The 27,969-nt window shown below is 31.5% G+C and overlaps 1 protein-coding gene across 1 annotated transcript; it reads right to left on the bottom strand.

Annotated features, from left to right (window-relative positions):
- Positions 1-200: 200 nt before the first annotated feature.
- Positions 201-27,852, bottom strand: LOC143356146 (uncharacterized; the record flags this gene model as incomplete). Its single annotated transcript, XM_076791592.1, has 12 exons — positions 201-842; positions 2,578-2,794; positions 4,988-5,133; positions 5,987-6,293; positions 10,605-10,815; positions 11,242-11,434; positions 12,369-12,590; positions 23,362-23,568; positions 24,260-24,438; positions 25,205-25,351; positions 27,619-27,742; positions 27,829-27,852. Coding segments are annotated over 12 exons (2,193 nt in total), but the record flags the coding sequence as incomplete, so codon positions are not given.
- Positions 27,853-27,969: the final 117 nt, after the last annotated feature.

Here is a 27,969-nt window from a genome sequence, read left to right as displayed (position 1 = left end):
GGTAGATTCAATGGACATTTTTTATGTGGCTTCTAAATTATCAAAATAGATGAACTCCAACAATAAAATAAACATAAAGAAAAAAGCTTTATTGTTTAAACTACTTTATATCTTCGAAGTAGTTTTATACAATATTACGAAATACAAATCTTTCTATTGTACAGTGTAGTAAAAATAGTAAATGCTACAGTACGCTGTAATAAGTATTTATAGTACATTTTTTTATTTTAGTAGAAATATTTTCTGTTCTATAAGATAGATTTAGAATAATTTCGTTTTTAATCTGTAAATTTGTCTACATAATGGAACAAGTATCACAAAATGCAAATATCTCACGATGTGCATGCAATATAGAATATAATACATTTCTGACATTTTGTTCTCACTTCGAGACGATAACTTCCGTTTGCATGGACGGTAGGATGAAATTTTTAATTTAAAGTAGTTTCAGAATAATACACAAAATAATTTTGTAAAGCATTCAAACATCTTAAGATCTTTATATACATACATATTTTATTGAAATCGTTAAATAATTAGAAAATTTTCATTTTGGATACTTTGTAGTACATTTTTCTTAAGAAATCAACATTTTATTTTACGTAACACTATAATGCTGGAATTATTTAGAAGGGAACGTGTTTTCTATTTTCTCGCATGAGATGCAGAGCTCGTAAAAAATCTCGATAATTAATTTCTAAATGGCCACCTCTTTCAATGGAAAAGCATTTGTGCACAACATCCAATTCTCTGGTACTTATTAACTGTAACATACGTCTAATCGAAAGAGCTTTAATTAAGCACTCCTTCGAAATTGTTCCAATATTTTCTTTGTCGAAATCCTACAACGAGAAAACAATTGTATATTATTTGTTTAACTTCCTCTCGGGGTAGATTTTCGTGTAACAAGTACAAAAATAAGTGATTTTTGCAATTTTTTTTACAAAAACTATTATCATAGAGTAAAACGTTTTGCAATACAAATAGGAAACTTCAAAGAAAAATATTTTTTGATTTAATGTTTTATTAATTTCGTCACAATTATTACACTCCTGTAAACCTTGTTACGAAGTAGCTAATATTGGCGTACAGTGTAGCAAGTGTCACAGTTATCTGAAAACAATAAATGAAGAATTATCTTAAAGTTTGAATACTTACGCTGATACTGAACCAACATTTAAAAAAATATGTAGGGAATTACAAAAGTTATGGATTTTTTGAAGGAAATTTTTTTATAGGAAAATTAAGAACAAGAGAAAAAAAAAAGAAAAAAGAAATAAGAAAAAAATATTAGGAATAAGAAATTAAGTTGAAATTGTGGTTCAGTTCCTCGAGAAATTTGTAACGAATTGAATAAGCTTCGGCCGAAATTAATCAGTTGATTAATTTGTAAGTTATTGTATATGCCAGTTTTGAAAATGTATTTCGAGAAAAATGCGTTTAGTGTATGTCCAAGATATGTATAACGAGAAGCGTTCGAACGTTCCTCACTAAACAAGCTGTAAAATCTTCACCAATCATCAAATCTTCAAATCTTCATTTTTTACAATTAAGCTTTTAGACTTGGAGAACATATTTTTGAAATGTTGTACCTCCGATTTATGTAAAAAAAGATTTTTCTATTTTTTAATCTGTTACACGAGAATCCCCCTTAAAACTTTTGTTATTCTTTTTTTTTTCATCTCAAAATGATACGTTTCTTGCTCATACATGTTTGCATATTAGTTTTTAATCCCATATACCCTTCTAGTTTCTAATTCAGGATTCAATTATCTCTTCAGCCAGAAGACTATTTACCCTTTACGATAAAGAAACTCAAGGTGACCTTCATATCTCGATAAAAAAGCAAAACAAAAAAAAATCAATTATTACATTGTATGCAACTGTTAAAATCGTACAACTTCCGTTCCAACCATTTTATCATAGACTCCCTCTGTCCCATAATAATTGTAGCAAGTAAATATTTAAACGGGAATTTATTGGCGAATGCAGCTGTGTTATGTTGTAGCGCAAAATTGCGAAGCCTTCAATCAAAATCAATGGTTCATGACACATCTTTCAATTTTTAGGTTAAACTAATTATTACGAATTAGAACTATTTTTCTAATTTCATCCGCTGATCGAAATCAATTGTTTTATGTCAGTTGAATATCAATCCATTGTAAAAGTAAGGTGAAAAAAGTTTTCAAGCAAAGATCGAGTTGCGATTATTCAATAATTTTAAGCTCATGCATATAGGGAAAGCAAAGCTTCGCAGCCAAGGGGTCCTACCTACAAGTTTAAAATGCAGTAACGAAATTATTGAAAAATCCAGAAACTATCTAAACACTCAAAATAAAAATTAGGAGTAATATTTTTAATTTATTGTTTACTATAATCTAGTTTTTTTATAATAAATGTTGCTTCTATATTTATTTTCTTGTGCTACTATTATTGTGGGGTAAATTCAATTCATCAACTACTACTATTACTATGAGACAGAGGTAGTACAAAATAGTTTGCAAATAATAATTTATTAAGGTTGCATACTTAGCTGAATCACCCTGTACACTATATGTTTTGAATATTTATACCGACCTTGAACAGCTCTTCAAGGTTCGGCTCCTGTATTATGGACAATTTGATGATCGCGGTCGTAACCATATGCCTCTCCTCGAAGTTCAAGAATGTTTTGGGTGAAGCTTCTGAGGGGACATGCTGCACAGGCACCAAGAGAGGTGCTCGTTCTAAACTTCCTGTGGCAACAGCTTCCTCAACGGCGTCTCCGAATTTTGCGTAATCCACATAATTAGATCTTTAAAATTACAAACTCTTTAACAAATCATCTTTCAATTCCAATTGCCTCGATTCTACGAGGTGTCCCAAAAATCCTTCCTTGAAAGGGATGATTTGTGAACTTATTTTAAGTAACTTTTTCCTTTACGAAAATGTTCTACACAGCTTCGTTAAGGAGTTATTAACAAAAAACACGGACCGATCACAGCGCAGCTACATACAACTGACGGATTTCAGCTAGGCCAATGCCAACGTACTATGGGCTGGGAACCCGCTTTTTGTAGCCAGAACTATTGTAGCGTTATTTCAAGGTTTAATGTTATATTATTATAGGTCTTTGAATTCGGCTTGATACCAGTTAGAATATTATGCAGTAAAAAATATAAGTTAATATTTAAAAAATTGAGATGACCTTCATTTTTTATAAAAAAAGAATTTTCTAAATTTTTTATATTGAGGTTTGTAGAAAAGTGAATACTGATCAACTTTTATTGGAAACATTTTTTTGTCAGATCATCGTAAATATTTGAAAAATCTTAATCCGAGCCGTTGCTCAAGCTTCGAGGAGGGCTGTACATCCAAGCGTCCAAATACCGCAAGCATCTATTTGTTAAAATTTATATACACGGGAAAGCTGCAGGAAGGTGCACCTAAAATTTACATGCTCTTCTTCAGAATTGTTTAAGCTTTCATATAAAACAAATCCTTTTCTTATCACTCTTAATCATTTTTTTAAAACCCTACTCAAAGTTTGAATTGTTATGAACGTTACGCTGTTTGTATATGGATTACAAAATGCTTAAAACTGGATTACATACTTGAAGTACACCTGCTAGCGCACATAAAACCATCATTGAAACCTGTTTTCCAATATTCTATAATTGATATACAGGGTGTTTCGTAAATGGATGGCAAAACTTTAGGAATAGATTCCTATTGCTTAGAGAAGATAAAAAATAAATTATATTATCATAGGTCCGGAAATAATTAGTTTCTGAGTTATTAAAGTTTTTGTGCCACAATTCTCGTCACATCTCGTATCTTCTCGCAGCTTGTCTCAATACAAGCCTCAGCTCGTCGTCTCATTGAGCTCCGAACACGCCCCCAAATAATGTATAAATTATAAACAAGAATAACATACCTTGATAACGTAAACATAGACCGACGATTACTTCAAAAACATTGTTGATGCCTTTAAACGATCTGACGAGAATTGTGGCACAAAAACTTTAATAACTCAGAAACTAATCTTTTCCGGACCTATGTTGATATAACTTTTTTTCTTCTCTAAGCATTAGGAATCTATTCCTAAAGTTTTGCCATCCATTTACGAAACACCCTGTATAAGACGTTTAATTTTACTTTGAATCTTATGATTTTTACTTTGGACGCCATATCTCATTACAGAATCATCTAAACTGGATAATATTTTGGATTTGGGAGTTTTAAAGGGTTATCACTTTATAGTAAGAAAAAATTATAGCAAATTTATAGCAAACTTGAAAAATTGTATTTTGGCTATAGAAAGTGGAGTCTGCGTTTTTCGTTAATAACTCGTTAACAAAGCCGCGGAGAACATTTTCACAAAGAAAAAAGTTACTTCAAATGAGCTCAGGAATCGTCCATTTCAAGAAAATACAACACTTTTGTGAAACCCTACATATTTAATTACACGATTGATTTTGACTCTGAGCTGATAAATTGATTATTATTAGCCTGCTGATTTGTTTATGCAAATTGCAATTTTTATAGACAAATTTTTGAGGAAGTGGGGTGAAATAAAATCCTATTTTTCATGGGAACAGCCTTTGTAGGAGCAAAACAAATAAAAATCGTACTAAATTCTATTGAATTTTATATTGTAGCATTTTTTGAAAATTTTCATAAGCCTTAAATGCATAAAGATCCGCAGTCTAATTATTATATTATGTCAAATTCTTCTTTTGCTTTCACCTTCATAATTTTTATACATATTTCAATGTCTGCAGTTAAATCATGATACACGTTTACTATTATTCATGCATGAAACTTATCTAACATACAAGGTATTATCGCGTAAAAATTTTGTTCAACTCCTTGTTTTCGAGAAAATCAACTTTGAAGTGCACTAAGAGGTAACTCGAGTCGGTTGTACTAACATTATATAATTAGGCCATGGGTTATTCAAATCTATGATTTATGGTTTTCCAAATTAAAATACAAAGTTTCATACCTCAAAGGTGATTGAAAAACTTTTGACAGTGTCATCATTTCAGTGCAAGTTAAATTACACCGTAGTTGATCAAGTCCTTGTATAAATTGTGTCCTTTTTATAGAAAATTCGTTTTTAGGATCGTACTGACGCATGAATTCGATAACCTTTGTACAAAAACATGCAAAAAGTTACGCATTAGATCAAAGACAACAAATACATTGGCATTTAAAATTGTTATGTCTCATAGCATTGCTTTGAATGAATAATATTTCTATTTTATCCTTACTATAAAGAATCTTCTAGCCATTGAAATGAACTTCTGTCTTATTTTGAATTTCATTAAATAATTTTTGTAAATGGGATTTTGCGTAAAGATTTTAAGACTTCAAAAACTATTCGTGCACAGTGATCCTTCAAATAAGTATTGAATAAAGATTTCAAAGTGTACGAAAATAACATATTTTACTTTCCCATACTTTTACAAAATATTCAACATAATATCATCTAAATTTTTCTAATGTACATAAAACATAAAATTAATTAAAAATGTTCATGTATAGGTCCTAGTGGCTCAGTAACACACATTTTCTATTTTTTTCCACAGGAAAAAAACACTGTTAATCTGTCGGTACATATTTTATTGAAAATAATTTTTCTTAACAAAATATCGGTCTGAAATTCCTAATCCTTGTATAACTCGGAAAAGTGGTAGGTAAATGTTAAACGATTTCAAGAATTGTGGCTTATTCAAACTGATATTTTTAAGCTGTGTATGCTCTACTAAGATATATATCTTAGATATATATCTTCCTTGTTATCTTTCTACATATGTATGTATAATTGAATCTATGTAACTTTAACATAAATGCAACAGTTTTAAAAGGTCAAAGAAGTAGATATGAAAAAATCGAAATTAAGTATCGATAATTTGAAAGGCAGGAATTAAAACATTTTCAGTGTTGTAATCTCTACTGTTAATTACGATGAAAGTCTAGCGGTATGAATATGCAGAATTACTTTTATTCTTTCTCGTACAACTTTTGCTTTAATTTTAGCAAGAATTAGAACAATATTTGTTTCATTTGCATCAACTTCAGGAGGAGGTCTTTCAGAATTGAGTCTCTTTTTCTCTTCTAACACAGAATTGTACAGCGGTGGTTCAATTGGTTTCGATTCAATCTCTTTCAAAAACCAAATATAATTGAATCCTACGTCATTGTTGTATCTTTTCTCCAAGGCAAACTCTTCTTCTTGAGAGAGTAAAACCGCCGCAGTGGTTAGAACTTGACGTAGCTGGGACCGTGACACGTGACCTTTATTATTTCTAAGGATAGTTAAAAATACTTCTAACAACATACTTATAGTTATACTTAGTCTAACAACATACTTATTAAATCTATGTATACCGAAGGTGGAACAATAACTTCGATTAATTAACTCTCTCTGTTACTTTTAACATATGAGAACATTGTATTCCCCGAAATTGCGAAGTACAGTGAATTAGCGATATACATATGTCGTCGAGGCCTGGATGATAAAGGTCGCGGAATTATCACCACTTCCGCGGGCTATACCCCATGAGGGGCCAAGAAGCTCGAAAAACCTCGGTCGCCTAGTCCGAGTCGGGTAGACCTAGTCAGGTTATACTAATTTTCCGTTAATATGATCGCAATGGGAAGTAACTTTCATCGTTCATTACACAAGTATTTACTTATCATCGGAATTATGTCATATTTGGTATCATTTTCATTAGAAAAATGCCACTTATTTTCTTATTGGATTAGTAGTGGATTAGTATATTTTCATTCTTTCTATAATTCTTCATTCAATAACAAATGAAAAAAATTGAAGGTTCGTGTGAAAAAATATCGTATGTCACCTTCAGTTATTACAATATCCCAACTTTCATGAAAATACATAACATCCTTCTCTTTCTGTAATAACAAAGAGTATACTATCAATACTAACATTCCATTTTATAATAGAATTGTTAACTGCAAATAGGGACTCGGCCGCGTCACAAAATAAAAATCTTTTAGGATCTAAAAGAAAAGTGTCGTAGTCCGGAACAGTATTTTAAAAATCAAAAATACCTTACAAGCCTACGTAAGTCCTTCGGTAGTTAAAGTATAAATAAGAAAAATAACAAACACAATATCACAGAATGTATTAATTTTAGCGAGTGCGGTGCACCGCTTTTTTACAGTTGATGATTCAACTATACTGTAGATATTTATGCGTTTTAAATATATGCTTTTTTATATTATATAATAAGAATATATTACTATCAAAAATACAACACGTCATTATACAATCTTATTAGCAAACTAAATTGGGGATTTTTATGCAAAAGAAGAACTTTTGAAATTACTTCTACGGAAAAAAAGTTAAACTAAAATGTATTCCTTCTTTTGATAATTTTAATAAGTCGAAAATGGTGTCAGAACATTCTTAAATTCGTCTAATGTTTTCATAGTTTTATATCTCACCCATTCATTTTTGTCATAAATGCATAAAATCTGCAATCTATCAATAACACATACAAATACATGAATAATATGTAATAAATAGATGGGAAATGGCATAATAAAATTGTTATTATTTAGACATTTTGATTATATTTTAAACTACAATAAACTACAAGCACATTTTTATGCTTGGTGTTTTGTTATGCATTTTTCCAAGATTCTTAATAATACAACACGAAGGAATTTCACGCAGAATTAACAATGTCAAAGACAATGTAATAAATACAAATACTTAATAAACTTGTTTATTATTAGTTCCTGAAGGAAAAAGAAATGGAAAAAGAGTTTTTGTTCCTTTTGTATTGGTTACATTAGTGAACACCAATTTTTCATTGCGATAACCAATATTAATTTAAAAAAAAAACTGGAATTTTCAATTTAAGAGTTTTTTTTTGCTTTAACAACAGAAACTATACGATTTTTTCTTGCATCGAACGATTCAGAGAATATTTCATAATGCAATTTCTACTTCTCTTCTCTTCTTTCATGGTTTTTGAAGGAACAATGTCTCTTCTATCGCGTAATGTACTTAAATTTTGCCTTAGACAGTTGTTAAAATAAATTGAAAAATTTTGGATAAATTGGTGCGCTGAACGTATTTTTCGCTCAAAGTACTGTTTAAACATGTTCAGTTATGTATAATGTTATATAAACTTTAGTATACTTGATTATTGAAATCATTTTAACATTCCTCGTCTGGCTAGAGGTTGATATTAAAAAACGAAACTTGATATATTAATTGTATAAAAAACCGCCTCTAGTAGAAAATGTGCCAGTTTGTAACATTTAATTTCCATAAAAGAAAGCTTTCTTGTCATATTTAAATCAGTAACCTTATCATAGTGCAGTAGACCCTCGAAGTTCGAACAATTCCAAATTCGAACAAAAATGTTCGCTTCTGAAAATATAAATTTCGAACAATGAAGCAGAGTCTTTCGTTGTTAAACAACACCCGGATCAGAAAAGCGAAATGCGAACTGAAAAGGAAGAAGAACCACAGAATGCTCGGTTCTTTCGACGTATATACGAGGCCTCGCTTGTAAAATTTTATTTTTACAACTCTAAGACCGAACGATCTCTTGGAACGAATTGTGTTCGTGAAACTTCGGGGGCTTACTTTCTACCTGAAGCTTTCAACCTGCAATCAGATACACCCGCATCTGAGCCAAGCCTGTCGAAAGGGAGGAATTCGTGTTGCCTTTGTAAGAGTTTTAGGTAGTGATGGGAGTGATCTAATTCTTTCTCATGATTTTCAAACAATTCGGCAATCAAATACTTATATGGAACAATCGAAGCGTATTGGAAAGTACTTCGGAACGGCAGTTGATATTGACACTTGTCCAAATGAATACAGAATAATATTGGTATCATGAACAAATGTTTCAGTACTTTACGAATATTTCGTACAAACTATGAGAATTTTCAACATTTAGTACTTTGAATTGTACGCATAAACAAAAATAATCACAGTTAAGTTACTTGTTAATACTATTTAATAATACTATTATATTTATTATATCGTTCTTTAACCAATTTAGTTTTTTACTAATTATCTCGTCACTTTTAGAAAATACTCTTCCTGAATGAACAGACATTACCATAACGCAAAGTCATTCTTTTCCAAGTTTAGACAGTACTGGATAATTTTAATAAATTGGTTTTCAAACACGTTACTAGATTCTCATCTCTAACTAAGTATGGTTCTTCAACGAAATTCCTAAGTCGAACGTGATGTAACACGGCTTTTAAAATACAGAAACGTAGAGTGAGATTGTCAGAAAAACAGAAGGAATGAAAAAATTACTCTGACATATTCGATACCATTATAGCAATTTGAACATTGTTACGTCCAAAATTGTGAAAGCATCGATACCGACCCATCCAAGATATACCTATGAGGAATCGATAATTTTGAGTAGGTACCATTTAAGAGTCGATACTCTTTGATACTTTTGTACGTGCTTATACGTACAATCATACTTTGCTATTAGGAATCGATGCTAATTGAGAAGAATCATGTTCATCACTAGTTCTGGGGGCATCCGTGCATACTGCGTACCCGAGTGGGCTACCTTGGGGATTGTGGGGAGTAAAAATGGTACACTTTTACCCTCTCCCCGGAGACCAAGGTATCTTTATAAGATTTCCCCGACGTTTAAAAGGCAAAAGGATCGGTTAGGACTGCTATGTTGCCTTGAAGATAAATCACTAGTAGACCCAACGCTTCCCTGTTTCCATCTCCTTTTCCGTAAGGATTCCCTCCTTTCCTGCTGCCATAATCTGTAGTTATTGTTCCACGCTTCCACATTTAAAAACTTTGTACTTGTGAAATGGAAGTTACATTTGTAAAATATATTTCCAATATTTTTCAGGTTTTGACATAGTAAGTAGAACTTGTTTTAAAGACAGACGATAATACAGGTATAGTGATAAAAGTTTATATAATAACAATGTAAACATGAAAGTAATGGAACAAATATCACATAACGAGTAGAGATCAATTCAACGTGTTTCATTTTTAAAAATGCATGTAGTTATGAACCATTAGTTAAGGGGTCTACCTAATATGAAGCTCTAATTATAAGGAAATTTTTTGAAATTCCAAAGACAAAACGGTATTAAGTATTATAATTCCAATATCTTAGGTTTTTGTAATGCGTAATTTGGCAATTATTATATTATAGTTGCAAATAATGACTTAATTTTAGTTTATACTACATGTAACAAGACATCTATTAAATATATTGAAAAAGGCGTATTTATACTTTCAGATACATATTTTCAGAATGTTCAATAAGTTATATGAGGCTCAGATAGAAAAGTAACTTATTACAGGCTCAGATAGAAAAGTTGTAAACTGCAGCCTTTATTATCTTTTTCAAGATTCCGACAAAAAGCAATTTTTCCAAAATCCTTCCTGTTTTACAGAAAAACTGTAGTGGTCCGGTCCATTTGTAAAAAAATTATTCTGATTTAAAACGTGTGTAGTCACTTACGTGAATCACTGTATGTGATAATACGATCAGTCGTTTCATGCAACATGTTGCACGATGAATAATTACATTTGAACAACACCCTAATAACAACAACGAATGAAATAGCCATACCTATCGTAATCTTTAAAAAACTGTTTTATCAAAATTCTTCTTTCATTAATGCGGAATCGAATTTTTTGTAATGCTTCTTCACAAAGGTTTCTTGCATCCGTTGTTTCGCATTGCCAATTCAACGCCCCTTTCCGATTCAATTGTTGTATATCAGTTGGTGGCGATTCGACTCTTAAATTTGGCAATTTATCCAGTTCTTTGATGGTAAACACTAAATTCGCATTCAGGAATGTATTTGTAAGTAAGAAAACAAATTTCAAATTTGATTTCTACTGAACTAATTTCTACACGGGTGTCCCATTTGTAATTCCCAGGGCAAATATCGCGAAAAATATGAACGATATGAAGAAAAGTTTTCAATAGAAATTGCATTCACAGGGGACACATTAAGCTATTATTTGCTCGACCTTGAGATGACCTTGAAAAGGCGTAAGACAGACGAACTCTGAATTTTTAAACTGAAACCCATATTTTGTATTGTACATTATTATTGCTGGCATGAAGACGATTTTGATGAAAATATAACTAGAGCAGTAGAATAGCAAAAGATTATACAGTGTGAAAAAATATTTTCCCAGGGAATTTAAAATGAGACGCGTTCGATATTTGACATATTTGGTTTGTTAATAGATAATACCTTGATCGATATCATCTGCAAATGTACGCCAACACATACGGTCGGGATCGTTTGGATCTTTGTAAATAGATACAAGAGCGTCAATTTCCGATTCCGCGAGATACAAACGTCCCAAAGTGGAAACTTGGAGGCCATCTAACGCTCTTTTAAACTGTGAAATCGTCACTCTCCCGATGTTCAGAGGATCAAATCTCTGTTGTTATTAATTTTAATTGTAAAATGCTTCTGTTCAGAGTGACTTATAAAATTATTTAATTTGAACTCATCTTTAACATGTTGACCACCGATTCAACGACCATGGAAATTGAATAAGTTCGAAGCATTTGATTTAATATAACGAAAACCGGGAAGTTGAGATTTATGGTATTCATTACTTTTTCAATCTTCTTACATTTTACAAACCATAAGCAAAGTTAGCATACTTAATCCATCTCCGCAAAAATGAACTTTTAAGTCGGAAGAAATAATTCCGTCGCTCAAATATGAGTGATATGGCAGTCAACGTGTCAATTCAAATAATCGAATATCAATAATATTCAAATTTTATGGAACTATATTGCTTTTGTTAAATTTGGGGTATTGCTTAGTCTGTTAAACATGAAAATTGTTTCATACATATAACTTTACTTTGAATTTTTCTAATCTGTTTAGAAAATATTTAAAATAAAATTAATTTTGTTTTATATTATTTCAAATAATAGTATCACGTGCAACAAAATAGGTATTAAATGAAAAACCAATTCACTCATAGATGCAATTATAACCATTTTTACATTACAAGTTATATACATATACTTTTGAGTAAATATGTACAGAAACAACCAAATTGAAAGAAAAATATTGTGTATATTTAACCCTTAAGTGGACTTTTAAAATGTACTTTAAAAATGCAATGATTCAGTTAAATTATTTAATATTCATCTCCATTGAAATGGTAAATAGAAACGTAGTGAGATAGTGATATAAATTCACAGGTAGTTAAACTATCAATAGTTACACATTAAATAATTATGAGCATAAAGAGTGAGGTCGCATCGGCCCCATTATTTTACTTAAGGATTAATAATACAATTTCACGTTAGTGGATAGACTAAGCTTATATATGGTAGACAAGAAGCATAGTAAACCTTGAAAAATTCAGAAATACGGATCCTATTCTCGAGAATGTGTTTTTGAACTCGTAGAATAATTTCTCTTAAAGGCATGGTACTTTTGGGTTCTGCCATCACCGGATGAAAAACTGTTTGCTTCTGAAACACTTTACTGGGTATTACTTTACCGATTTCCGGCCGAGGATATTTTGGTAGTTCCGCTGTGATAATTCGACCAGGAAACTGATCTAGTATTTCCTTTCGAATAAGTTAAAACAATAATTTGCAACAATTCTATTACAAAATTGAAAAACGCAAACAATATGTTTTTGCTATTCTCTGTATTCTGAAATATGTGTACTCAACATTCGATTCCAGCAACTATGTATAAATAAAGTATAAGCACCGAAATATTTTAACCCCTTGCGATGAAAACTCCCCGTGCCACGCAACGTTTTTGTCTCACAGTGGAAAATAACGTACCACACACGTCGAAAAATTTCTTTTCTCAGAATTTTCAATCTTTTTATTCCTTCATTTCCTTTAATAACTCTGTCTTTTGTAAACTAACAAGGACATGGAGTACTGTACATATTCAAAGCTGGTCGTAACGATTCAGAATATACATTGTGCTTGCTGGTTGGCTTATTGTTTATAAGATATTTTAGTATAACATTATCAAGCACGATGCGTCATAATATTAAGAATCAATGCTGGCTCGAGTTATACACAACATTTTTTCTTCGTGATAGAATAAGATTCAAATATAAATTAGAACCGTTATCAGAATCGCAGCCATAATCGACATATACAAGAACCGTTTCGAGTACAACTTTTACATGTTAATTTGAATTTTCATAACTATTTGAGTTATTAAATTACACCGAAATATGAAAATTATTCGCATTTATTATCATAACAACACCAATCCTTGATTTAAAAACATACAGTTTTTGCAATTTATGATGATGAACAAATAAATTATACGAACTATATGTATATAGACTGTGGATTTTGTGCAAACATGTCAAAAAGTAGCTGTAATTTCAAACAATATAATAACATTTTTTAATTCTTTTTACTAAACATTTATTTTCCTTCTTAATGCGTTAAATAAGTTGAAAACATTATAATAGCACTTTTTAATTCTTCTAATATTTTTACTGTTTTCAACTTACTTAACGCATTAAGAAGGGAAATAAATGTTTTGTTCACTAAATTATCGGAGTTGTTAATAAACATGACACAAATCTCACAATCAGCGATTTTGATTAAACTCGTGGACGTTCTCATAACAGCCCTCGAATATATACGAACAAGTACAACAATGTCCCAACCCATGTAATACTATACAAAAAAAATCTGATGAGATATTATGTAAATATGACCCAATAATGTTTCTGATAATACATATGTAGAATAATATGTGCGACATGTATGCACTATTTTGTGCTCTCTTATCGTTTGTTTGATTACACGATTACTACTACCTCTGATTAATAATTATGACAAAAAACATTATAGCAACATTCAAAACTATTTTTTTTTAGGCAATACATACAGTAAATCCGGGTTATACATCGTCGAGTATACATCCGGTTTACATGTCAGAAGCTCGGGTCTTGTCCTACTCGGGGCACTATTCTTTGATGAAGTTCTGAACGTAGAAAAGGTCAGCGATAGTCTACCGTTTCTTACAGACCGCCGCGACTGGTAAACACGTCGTAATTCGTGTGCCCTATACGTTATTTGTCAAAGTCACAGCGGGGAAATGCTGCCGACGAGACGCTACTATTCTTTGGTGAAATGCCGAACGTAGAAAACGACAGCGAAGCTCGAGAACTTCTTTATTTTTCATTATTTTTTTATGGGACTTTCACCAACATATTCGTGGCATTTTTCTAATGAATATGAAACCAAATATGATATGATTCCGATTATATTAACGCGCGCGGCAGCGCGCGAACCAAGTTCCCCTCCTGCTCCCTCTAAGCTGCCGAGTAGTATATCTCGAACCAGAGTTAAGCGGTTTTTAGCCATATTGGCACCGTCACTGCCGCTCTCCCCGGTAACCGAGGACAACCAAAATTTGTATGTGAGATAGATATAATATCAACTAACTCTCATGTAAAAATCAACTTTCTACCTAGCCTGGAACTTGAGATATAAATACGCCAAAAACGCATAATTCTTGGAATATATATAGGAGGATGATGTTAATTCCAGACAAGCTAGAAACTTGAAAATTTGGAATCAACTGTCTTTTATATCGAAACCAACAGGAAAAATCTAAAAACCCGAAAAATATTTTTTTTTCTTTCTACATCAAAAGACTACATACGTCATGTGGTTGGGCATACCCTATGTGCTTTGGGTTGAGCCTTTCGAAAATTTCGTTAATTTAAGACTAGAATCGGCTAACCATCCCCACCACTTCCGTTCCGCATTTTCGTGTCGCGAATTCCGTGACGCGAATTAGGCTTACACCCTGCCAAAAGAAGTTTCACTTCAAAAATTCCTTACAACACTTAAGTTATTAAGTGATTCAGCGAGAATTCTAACTTTGCCATTTGAAGAGGCAGCAAGTTCATACTCGACATTTCATTTCAAGTGAAAACACTACAAAAATTCGGCGAGCTCGTTCCATTATTTTATTTTATGTTTTTGCGCCTTCAAAATGCAGTTCTTTACAGAAAATGGTGTGGGGTATCGCATAGAGCCAATATCCTACAAAAATAACGTGATATCCAAACCAAAACACTTCGTGTAAAGGTTGACCAAGTTCCCCGGCCCATCCACTTCAGTGATATGAAGGATGGACCAAGTTCCTCTCGCCTATCAAAGTTGTGATATGAAGGATGGACCAAGTTTCTCTCGCCTATAAAAATTGTGATATGATGGATGGATCAAGTTCCTCTTGCCTATAAGGGCTATGATATCGGGAAGGGCCAATTCCCAGAGGCCAATGATTGTTGCACTTACCTAATTCAAACTTTACAACCTAGGGAACTTGGCGTCGGCGCTGGCACTAGTATTTTGACTTGCATAAGAAAAATGTATTATATCCACATTCCCAAGTGCATGCTCATTATGTTCTTCAGTACTAATCTCTGAAGCATTCTCATGATTATTCTGTCCATTTTTTGTACATTATTTTCATTTAAATTTTCATATTCAAAATTAATATTCGTATCTTCATTAATTTTAGTCAATTCAATGTCATATGTATCTGTGTCTTTCGATTTGGTTTCTTCTGAATTAAAAACATTCATAAAAAATGATTCTTTGAAATCATTATGATCTAACGAATTGTTAAAATTATAATAATTTCTAACTTCGCTCGTTTAATGACTTAATTAAATTGTTTAATTTACAAGAAGTAGGTGAACAGTCTGTTTTTTCATTACAAATATGTTTATTTAATTTAAATTTCTGTATATTTTTATCTTTACTATGTTATACTATGTTTTTCATTTCATTAATTTTAAAAGTGGTAATACATTTATTTGTTTGCAAATTATTTGTTATTTTAGTAATACTATCTATCCGGATATAAATTTTTCTCATGCAAGTCAAAATACTAGTGCCAGTGTCGACGCCAAGTTCCCTAGGTTGTAAAGTTTGAATTAGGTAAGTGCAACAATCATTGGCCTCTGGGAATTGGTCCTCCCCGATATCACAGCCCTTATAGGCAAGAGGAACTTGATCCATCCATCATATCACAATTTTGATAGGCGAGAGGAACTTGGTCCATCCTTCATATCACAACTTTGATAGGCGAGAGGAACTTGGTCCATCCTTCATATCACTGAAGTGGATGGGCCGGGGAACTTGGTCAACCTTTACACGAAGTGTTTTGGTTTGGATTTACTTGTGTAATGAACGATTGAAGTTTCAGACGCAAAGAAGGACAGCGTATGGGAAAGAAAGAGACGCGGAGAGTTCGGGAAAGATGAAAGACTGAGGTGAGCTCAAGCCTTTAAATCAAAACTTAAACTTTTTTATTATGAATTATTTTTTTATGGGACATTCGCCAACATATTCATCGCATTTTTCTAATATTATTAATGAATAAAAGACTAATATTATTAATTAATAAAATTTATAGTTAATATCTACCTATAATTGACGATGTTACATATGTAGAAATCTGCGTTTTCTTCTTACTGCTTGCTCCCAAAAATTGAAATTTTCGATGCCTGGAGATACAATTGAGTGGATGGTAGCATACGTGGAGCAAAATCTTCCAATTCTTTGAAAATTGAATTCAATCTGCTTCTTTCGCAGACATTTAATTGTACGCCATAGTGTTCCGACTTCTGATCGTAGTTTAAATTTTGTTTGTTGTCTTCATCTGTAGTTTCATCAGCTCCGGTTTGCCCGGAAATAAATTCTTATTAAGCGAATACCATGCTTTCTCTTAAATTTTGCGAGCCACCCATAGCTTACTTTGAAGTCGCGGCAGGATGGTATGCTCTCTTTTAATTCGAATGCCTTTTCCAAAAGTAAAGCATCGGGTATATGGCCCCCATGTGTCCTCCTTTCTATAAACCAGCTATATAAACGTTTGTCGATTTCTAAATATACTGGACTTCTTAGACGTTGACGTATTTTCTGCCGTCTATCTTTGTTTTCAATCTTCAGAATATTTGAAGCATTTCCTCTTATTCTTTGAATCGTCCTGTTGCTTACACGATATTTTACGGTGACTGTTGCATACTTAAAGTAACATTTGTGGTCGCCATATCAATTAATTTATCACTATTATTTACAGAAAATTAACACTGCTATTTACACCAAATTAATACTAATGAATGTGTAATACATAAGCACCACTTAATTAATACTAACTAATGTTCACAGTTCAAAAGTCACAAAAATAATGTTCACAATTTATAATTATGTTCGTCGTGATATGACGGGAATGTTAACAAGTCTCGTGTAATATATCATCAACTGTAATAATTAAAACAATAACAATAGCGATAACAATAATTAACAACAAATAAAACAACATATAAAACCCCGTGCACTTGCGTAAAATAAATGTAAAACGAAACTAAATATATCACGGTCACAAGATTCAAAATGCTCCGTGGGAATCTCTTCTGACTGCGTTTTCGCAGACACGTCAAGATACAGTGTTTACTCGGTACATACTGGAAAAACAAGGGTGTGAGAAAAACCCTGGGGTGAACCTACAAGTTACCGTGCCCCGCCCGGTTACTGAACACAAAACAAATTTTTCGAAAATTAATAAAAATAACATGAATTACCTAGTATTACTATATTTTTGAAGATAAAATCTAAGTTTTACCTTTGTATATAAATAAAAAATATTACAATAATTTTTGTTTAAGATGTAAAAACTATTAGTTAAAAACCTCATTTCCCGAAACAATGCAATTTTTCATTTCCCATTATAGAAAATAATGATTTTATTGTGCTACGTCATGAAAAATTATAAGTATTAAAAAGTTATATTATATAGTTTATGGAAAGAATAGCGAAGGTAAGTAAATAAAGTATTTATAAGTTTTTGTAAGTATTTTCTACATTAAAACGAATCCGGGAATCGAGTTCAAACTTTTAAAACATTTCTTATTACCGGTGACCGTTGATTGTGTCAAGATTTTTCATCAATGTTTGCATTACCGGACGGTGGTAGATACTTGCGTTAGGCACCAAACATAACCTACTTCCTACATAACAACCGGCGAAAAAAGTGCAGAAAAGTAAAATATAAAAAAAAACAAGAAGTAGCAATATTATTTCATATTAGGTAAGTGTGCATGTTTGATGGGACTATTAGATTTTCAATTTTACCGAAAATTGATTTGATTTGATTCATTTTACAAGAAATGGGTAAGATTTCTTGGTCTCATCCGTGATAAGTATGGTACGGTAATGTGTATAGCTGAAGTGTCCTTTAACTGGGGCACGAAAACTGATGATCACAAATTTCTTGTGTCCAGTAAATAAGACCAAAACTTCGGATCAAAACTTAGTTAATATTTCTTACACTTTTAATAAAATCGTCTGGAAAAATTTGACGATACAGTAGAAAGCTTGATAATCGATCGTTCATCACAAGTAATATAAAATAGATTACGGAATACCATCAAATTAACAAAAAACTTCCAAGTCGTCACTAAATACAGCATTGCCTCGAAAAACGGCAGTGGCCCAGGGCGACTTCTGCCGTTTCTCGGATCAGGCTACCTACGCTGATTCACTTTGTTCCTGAGTGGGTCGGGAGTAAATAGGGAGAATGGGCGAGAGGCTCGAATGTAGAGGGAAACTATAAAGTGGTCTGTCAAGCAGCGATTGTGTTTTTTTTTTCAATTGAAGACAGTGGCACGGGACGGCTTCTGCTGCAAAGCAGTGCAGTAATGGGTTATTGTGTGGTTTTTTTGCGCATGTGCGTCCAAAAACAGTAACGTATCTACATTGTGGACAAAGTATGTAGTAGGGTACTATTATTGGCGGGAAAGTACCGGAAGAGTCCAAGATGAAACGACGAGACAAGCGTGCTACGAATTTTCCGTAAATTACTATTAATATTTGATTGACATACACATGTTATACATTCATTTTTCAAAATCAAATCATAACAAATTTTGCGAAATTATGCGGGGTGACCAAGGTACCCCAAACCTTTACTGTACTGACGCACTATGGACTGGGAACCCGCTTTTCGTGGTCAAAATTCAATTTTTTCAAGTTTGATGTTTTCAAACAATTTTTTGCAATAAAATGGCAGCCCTTTAAAACTCTCAAATCCAAAATATTACCTAGTTTAGATGATTCTGTGATGAGATATGGTGTTCCAAAATAATAAAATTAAATGTCGTACATGGAAAACAGGTTTCAATGATGGTTTTATGTGCGCTAGCAGGTGTACTTCAAGTATGTAATCCAGTTTTAAACATTTTGTAATCCATATACAAACAGCGTAACGTTTATAACAATTCAAACTTTGAATAGGGTTTTAAAAAAATGATTAAGAGTGATAAGAAAAGGATTTGTTTTATATGAAAGCTTAAACAATTCTGAAAAAGAGCATGTTAATTTTAGGTGCAGCTTCCTGCAGCTTTCCCGTGTATATAAATTTTAACAAATAAATGTTTGCGGTATTTGGACGGTTGGATGTACAGCCTCCTCGAATCTTGAGCAACGGCTCGGATTACGATTTTTCAAATATTTCCGATGATCTGACAAAAAAACGTTTTATAAAACGTTTTTATAAAAAATGAAGGTCATCTCAATTTTTTAAATATTAACATATATTTTTTACTTCATAATATTCTAACTGGTATCAAGACGAATTCAAAGACCTATAATAATATAACACTAAACCTTGAAATAACGCTACAATAGTTTTGGCTACAAAAAGCGGGTTCCCAGTCCATAGTGTGACGCTAAAACCGTCGCGCATGCGCAAAAAAACCGCACAATATCCCATCACTGCCGCAGAGTCGCCAAATCAGAGGAAGTAACTCGAATTGAGGGGAAAAAGTCTCTCTCTCTCTCTCTCTCTCTCTCTCTCTCTCTCTCGCTGTCAGTATTGGATTAGTGACGTGACATTGTAACACATGCACTTTGCACTATGCATGGCAGAGACGAAACGCATCGCTGACCGGGCCGTAGCGGAAGCGTGGGGATGCTCGCTGTCGGGGAATGGGGGAACAGAATTGACTGCTAAGCATACATCGTACGATTATCAAAAGCGCCGCTCTCTTCGCTAATATCTCAGCCCCTTAGTATTCGTACCCTTAGAAAGGACATTTTTCCCACGTTTCTTACTACTTTTGGGAGAAAGCTTTTTCTTAACACGTTTAGTTCTTTATTATTTTATTTCGATACCACAAAGACAGTCACGTGACATTTCTAGAGTCGCCAGATCAGGAGAGGTAGCACGAATTGAGGGGAAAAAAATAGTTTCTCTCTCTCTCTCTCTCTCTCTCTCTCTCTCTCTGCCAGTACCGGGTTAGTCACGTGACAATGTAACACATGCACCAGGGAGACGGAAAGCGTCACATAGGCCGGACCGTGGCGGAAGCGTGGAGATATACTGCGGTATAAGGGAAAGTTAGAGTAGAGTGGGAGCACACATCTTAATCTGGCTACTATGTCAAATGACCTTTGTGACCTTGAAGGTCATTATGTCGTATACTAATAAATTCTTTTTGGCATACGCTTTCATATAATACAAAAAATACATAGCATTTCATTTAAAAAATTAAAGGTTACCTTCATTCTAAAAAAATAATGCAGATAATAAAATGACAAACACCATTAAATTGCTTGCAAAAATTTTTTTCTATTGTTTACTATTTGCAAGAGAAACTCTGGTTAGTATTAGCGTAAACACCCTGTATATACAGAGTGTGTCCCACGAGCTGTGTCCACTTGAATATCTTGGTTAGTTCAAACAATACGAGAAAATGTTACTTACAGAAGTTGTAGGGTTTAAGAAACTACATAATATGATATAAATTATATTCTTGCAAGTGGAGGCGTAGAGAAGATATAGAGGTCACCTTTGTTTTTTTAAATGAAATGTCCAATATTTTATGCTCGATTTCGATAGATTGGCGTATTCTGAGTATAAACGTACTAAAGCGTATTTGTCCTAAAACTTGCTGTTGTTGAGATATTTGACTGCTTTCATGAAGAATGTTCTTCATGAAAAGCTTACCAATGTTTACATATGATGTAGTGAGCATATCGTTGAATATGTTCCATAATGAAAGTAATAGGATGAAAACAGTCAAATATCTCAGCAACGGCAAGTTTTAGGTCAAATACACTTTACTACTTTTACACTCAGAACACGCCAAAATTGGACTCGGAAAAATTGGACATTCCATTTAAAGAAACAAAGGTAACCTCTGTATCTTCTCTACGCGTCCACTTGCAAGAATATAATTTATACCATATTATGTATGTAGTTTCTTAAACCCTACAACTTCTGTAAGTAACATTTTCTCGTATTGTTTGAAATAACCAAGATATTCAAGTGGACACAGCTCGTGGGATAAACTGTATATGTCCCACTCAAAAGGACTGTTAGATCGCATGTATGTTTTAAATATTAACACACAATGTTCAAGATCGATACATATGCAATCACCTCAAAGTAAATAATATCGATTTCTAAAAAGAAAAAGGAAGAAGATCCAAATAGAAGAAACTCGGGTCGAAGGGGTTAAATAAATATAGTCTCGTATAATTTCAACAGAAAGGAAATGATAAATAAACAACATTTGTTCAATTTTATGTTAGAAAATTACACTTCTTATTAAGATAAAGTAAAATAATTTACATTTATTTATTAACAATGGAACAAAAACGAAGAAGAAGAATATAAGAAAACTATAAAAATATACTAAAATTTGACAATATTCTTTTAATCAGTGATCACTTAGTCCTCTTCTGCATATTTTTTAGCATTGTACTTTTATTTTATGTTCAAGATATTCTACAAAATTCATGTCTAGAAATTGTGGTCAGTGTATGGAGTTGTTTGACAACATTATACGATAGCCATCCCCAAAAGGTGTGATATCTATTCTATTAGTGATTTATTATTATATATTATTCTATTCCTTTAGCGATCTTCCAGGATCTTACACGCCATGCCCTGCAAGATATCTATTTCATCGTTTACTGTAGTTTTCCTGATAGACAATGTTGAAGCAATTTCACGAGACAACTTTCCCTTTAACGACAATTCTATCACAATTTTGCATACTTCGACACATGTCTTTCGAACTAAGTTTGCATTTCAGCAATTTGAATGTAAACACTTATTGACCTTTTACAAACTTATAATAGAAACTGACTGGGAACTTTTGAACATGCTAGGTTACTTATCCTTTAAATAAACACGTATCAAGAACAAATAGCATTGATTTTTTTTGTGGTATCCTTTCATGTGATTTCCCCTTATATTTGATACTAATAAAAATTTCGTAAGGCTTTTCCTTTGAAAGAAAAATTACAAAAACCATCTGGCCAGCCAACAAACCACTATCATAACATAAAACTTTCCATATTATTCTTAATAATGTATTCCAATTGAATTGAAACAATACTATATTTCATTAAATTAAATATACTTGTTATTAAAAGTACTTCAAATTATACTGAAATTTTGCGTATTTGTCCTTATTGTAGCAAATATCGTCTAACTTTGTGAAAAAGTAGAAGTATATGAATGTTAAAAAGTTTATACGTATCTGGATTCCAGGACCAGAGTATAGTAAGTCCACTTTTTCTAAAGAATGACATTTTACATGTTTTCCAAATCAAATTTTTCACTCTTTTTGGTACTTAAATAATTTTTAATATAATAATGCAAATAATCTAGTAATAATGTAATAAAGATATAAAAAAAAATAATATAATGTCCACATCTTATTCTTGTAATATAATGCGAGACACATTATATATTTTATAACATGCTGTAATGTAATGTACTATGTAGTATGATTGTAAAAATGAAATTCCATTTTATCTTTTATTTCATATAAGTAACAATGTCTAGTACCCTGTGACACATTGAAACAATAGAGTAATGTATTCTTCATATACAATAAAAAAATTACGTATAGTTCTAAAGTTTCTAATCTCCTGTAAAGTTTTAAAACTATAACTCGATACAATCTAACAATTACGTCCAGATATGGTCTTCTCTGTATTATTTCTTTAATTTAAATATTATTTAAAATCTTATTCTTCCAATATATGTACATATATACTGAACACATTTTATTATCATTCCATTTAAATACAAAAAGTGTTGTTTGTTGCATGGAATCGTATGTTAAATATAATTTAAATTTTGAATACAAAGAATAAAAATTAATTGAAGTATTAAGTCAATTAGTTTTAGAACTAAAAAAGAATTGATATGAAGAAAATCCACATGTTTAGTGTGTTTTAAATCAACGCTGTGCTACACAATAGCATAAAATAATCGATATGCAATGTACTAATGCTACAAAAATATATAAAATATTACTCCGCCAAGAGATAACATTCCATGTTTATCCAAGTATGTCTGAATTTCATCAACCGCTTGCAAGAAGGCTATGTAATTAACTGTGTAGGCATCTTTGGCAAATCGTTTTACAAGTAAAGAATATTCATTGCAGGCAAGTACAATGCCGAGGAACTTTAAAATTCGTCCAAAATGTGCAAATGTTACTGTCCCAGAATTCTTTGCGATCTATAAGCAACAATTTAAATCTGATTTATTATAATTTATTTGTTCAAACCTACTCTTTCACTATAATGAGTATAGATAGCATAGCTAAGATATTTTTAGTAATAAACAGATAACTTCTATGCTTCTAACCAGAATACTTCTAATAGATCACATATTCACAAATTAATGAAAGAAAAGTGACGATAAATAAAAAAAGTAAATTAAAAAATGATTGAGACTGAACTACACACTAAGATTAAGCTTAATAAAATTGTTGTTCTACTACATTCTGCTCATACTAGTGATCTATAAATGATATGAATAACATCAAATTAGGATTACCAATAATGAATACTAGAAAATATAATAATTTTGATATTATTTCTTCATACAGAATATTTAATGTAATGAATAAAACTAACAGAAGAACAATAATCACATTGTAAAAAGGTCAATGATAATTTTGGTAATATAATATAAGGTGTTCATTTTTATAAGAACGAAGTATGTATGTAAAAACAATTTACAACATAGATTCATGGAAAATTAATTAAAATTTTAAAAAGAAAATCCGAATGATTGTTAATATTATTTTGAATACTAATGTTTAAATGAATATATTTTTTCTTTTGAAATCAGGATTCTTAATTTGTAATATAATTGTATTTTCCTTCTTATTCCATAAATTGAAAATGTAATCTGTTTCACGCACCAATTCGTAATCTTGGAAATAGGGTCGTAAAACAAGCCGTCTTTTGTTTACAAAAACAGCAATTTCCGTAAGGATAATACATAATTTTCGATATTCCGTTGGACTTAATCGATTCACGTGTTCGGGATCTTCCCATTCTAGGCCAGTTACTAGCGGTTTGTTCTTATCGAATTCAGGTACTATAATAAAAGTAGTGATCACTTATGCACGTATGTTATATAATATTACCGTTATATATTATGTTATACAACACTTTAGTTAAAGAATAGATATCTATGACTAGGAGTGAAATATACAGCTGAAGAGATAAAGGTTTGTATATAAGGAAATGAATTTCGCCCAAATTGTGTAGTTCACTTAACGGTACCGGGTCAGGTATAGCGGTCAACCACGAATTCTTTTCTTCTTAAACACGCTATAGTGCCCCCGAAATTTTTCACGAGAATTTTCGGCTATCTATTATTTGCTGGTAATGGAAATATACTATTGAAGCAACCGTTTTTTAAATGAAATGTACAGCAAAATGTAGGGACTAACATGCATAAATTAAGACTTAAATGTTTGTCGTTACTACTTCACCGTTATTTGAGAAATTAACGTTAAAATCTATACAAATATTTTGGGATACCCAGTAACTCCTCAGTGGTTTCCAACTTGTACAGTGGTTGTTACAACGGTTGCATGATAAACTACAGTCTAAACAATTGAGATTCCATGCATTTTATTTTATTTTCTTTCACTTCCTTTTAATTCATTCATTTCAGTTAAGTACTTTTAGTTTTCAGTTAATGGTAGATATATTGAAAAGTGCTACACTGCATTCTATGAAAATTCACTTATATTTTAAACAACGTTTCATTTAAAAAGCTCTCGTCTTAATAGCGTATTTTTGTATAAAATTATTTAAAAATATTAATAAACATCTCATAGATAAAGTATTCATACCATTGTCATGAATAATTGTGCAAAACTGTGTGTAAAGTATTCGTCCATCCTGAACACGAAAATAATCAGCTAAATCATCGATTTCTTTGTCAGATAAACCAATTGTATCTTTCAATGGACCAGCCAACACAGAAATAAACTTCGACTCTGCATATTAATAATAATATTATATTACATAATATAAGATCAGATGTTATATATACCAAATATTAAATTTAGTACTTCAATAACATATGTAACAGTATAACACATTTAAATGAAAATACGTATAGAACTTTATATACGTTTAATTTATACTTCAGGAAAAATGTCGATATACAAAATATAAATTCATAAAAAATGGAAACTAAAATTCTCTGCATATTTAATTCTGTCATCAATTTTAAGAGTCATAATTGAAACCAGCTATAAAAATAATTTCATATTGAAGCATAATGTAAAGAAATATTGGCATAAAATTCAATGATAAATTAAGTTTATGTTTATTACAACTAAAAAATTGTATAAAGTATACATAACTACAAAGTATATTTTAAGTTCATAGAGTATTCAATGTGGAAATTGAATTAAATATTACACGTATAATGGAAAACATAGGATATGAACTGTATACATGATTGCACTCATTTCTCATTTGCATTACTATGAAGAGATAAGTATCTACAGATTCAGGGTATCCTCTTTAAATCAATCTAGTCGAATATCTGCGAATCATATATTTCTTGTAACATTATTAGGTGCAACTCAAGATTTTCTATGAAAAAGTATTGACCTTTACAATAAAAAAGCTATTAGTTTAAGAGATATTTTGAAATCTAAAGCTGTCGAATCTCATGATCTTGGCAGAAACTCAATACGGCAATTTCTTTTTATTCATCAATTGACATAGTAGTTCAAACTACCATTGTGCTGAAACCACATTCATACATAGTCTCATTTTAAGGTCAACATTTTTTAAAAATAACCATAAGTTTTGGTTGAAACCTTCATACCTTTACCACTAGAGAGTCCTATAAAGAAATATAGACCGATGATATACACATTAACATTTTGAGTGCCGTGTTGGTCATATACGACTGACACAAAATTTTTACCAAACTTCAAAATCAATTTTTACTACAATCTATTAACTTATTCGAATCATATGACAAGATTAACTCACAATGCTGTACTGTATTGCTCAATATAAATGCATATAGTCATAGTACTAGAAATGTTTATTACAACACTCAAAATCTTAGTCAGAACTTATCTAAATAAATAAATACTAAGATAAATTTTAGTAAGAACTTTAAAGTGAGTTAAAACAGATGTTTATTACAAAAATGTGCGGCTTGCTATTTCATCCGAGATAAATTTCATAATGTGTTAAGTAAACTAAATTTTATTGTACGAGGTATGAGATAAACTTTGTTTTTTCTGTTTTTGTATTATTAAATAAGGTATTTTGATTTTGTGAAACTTTTATGGGCATCTGTGTGGCACTCAGCATGTTGATTAGTCCACACCACATATTAAACCACCACTGATGCTGATGGGACACCAAACATCTGATCCAATAGTGGCAATTGTGCCAAATTTACCTGTCTTCTATTATTAAAGGTTGTCTTGTAGGAAAATAAAACATACAAAACAAAAATATGGATTTTGGCACATTTTCCGCTGTGCATACTAACAAAATTCAAAACGGCGAACGAAGTCACTGTCACTCAACTCTTAGTGTAAAAATGCATGGTATGTATAGTAAATATACCAACGTCTTCTCAATTGTATTCGCGAATCCGTGGACCGAAGAATACATTGTTTTTCAATCTTGCAGGTATTAATATTCTGATTTTAAGTTACTAATACTATAATTGTAACATTCTATAAACCCAACGGTGTTGGGTTAACATTCCTCTGTAAATAGATACTTTTGACGTCGACATAATACGCAACGATAAATGACATTACGATATAGATATCGTAAATTAGAATAATATTTACAAATCATTGTACTGCTTGTCGGTAATTTTCTCTACCTTTTCCGAAAACTGCGGTCATGTCAATGATTTATTTTAACTACAATTAACTACTGTATAGTAGTTAATTTCCACTTATTCGTAACGATAATCGAATGCTAAGAATTGAACCATGTTTTTTCATCTCTACTTTCCATTCATATGTATATGTTACAAATGTTGTTGACAAATATCTATAAGTATTAATAAAACATTATTTTTCTATCGTCAATACTTTAGCAGATATTCGAATGGGATATCTTGTACATGTAAATTCATATCAAATTTAGTATAGATATAATGAAAATATAGCAAAATATGTATAACATTGTGTAAATGATTTGGTAAAACATGTATACACGCATATGCATATGCATAAACGAAAAAAGTGAAGTATAATTTATGTAATTATACCTGAAATTAAACAATTATTCTCAGGATCTAAGGGTTTATAATAATCCCACAAGTTAAATCCAACACGGAATATCGCAGCTCGTATTTTATTGCAAGTACGCCAGACATCCTGTAGCCTTAAAATCTACGGATAAAGTGTATATTTGGACGGGAAGTACGAGTTTGCCATTATGTTGTTACGTTAGAACTTAAGGGAAAATATAGTTTTACCTTCTGTTCAGGCATTTTGACAATTCAAAGATAATCTTTTGTTCTTTGACTCAATAAAATTTTTCCTACAACAACCTACAAATTTAGTAGTACTGAAGACATTGCGTTAACAAACAAAGAACTGACGTAGAATTATGTGTA

This window comes from Halictus rubicundus, chromosome 8, assembly GCF_050948215.1.
Source record: "Halictus rubicundus isolate RS-2024b chromosome 8, iyHalRubi1_principal, whole genome shotgun sequence".
NCBI classification, from domain to species: Eukaryota; Metazoa; Arthropoda; class Insecta; order Hymenoptera; family Halictidae; genus Halictus; species Halictus rubicundus.
This window is presented reverse-complemented; position numbering and strand designations above follow the sequence as displayed.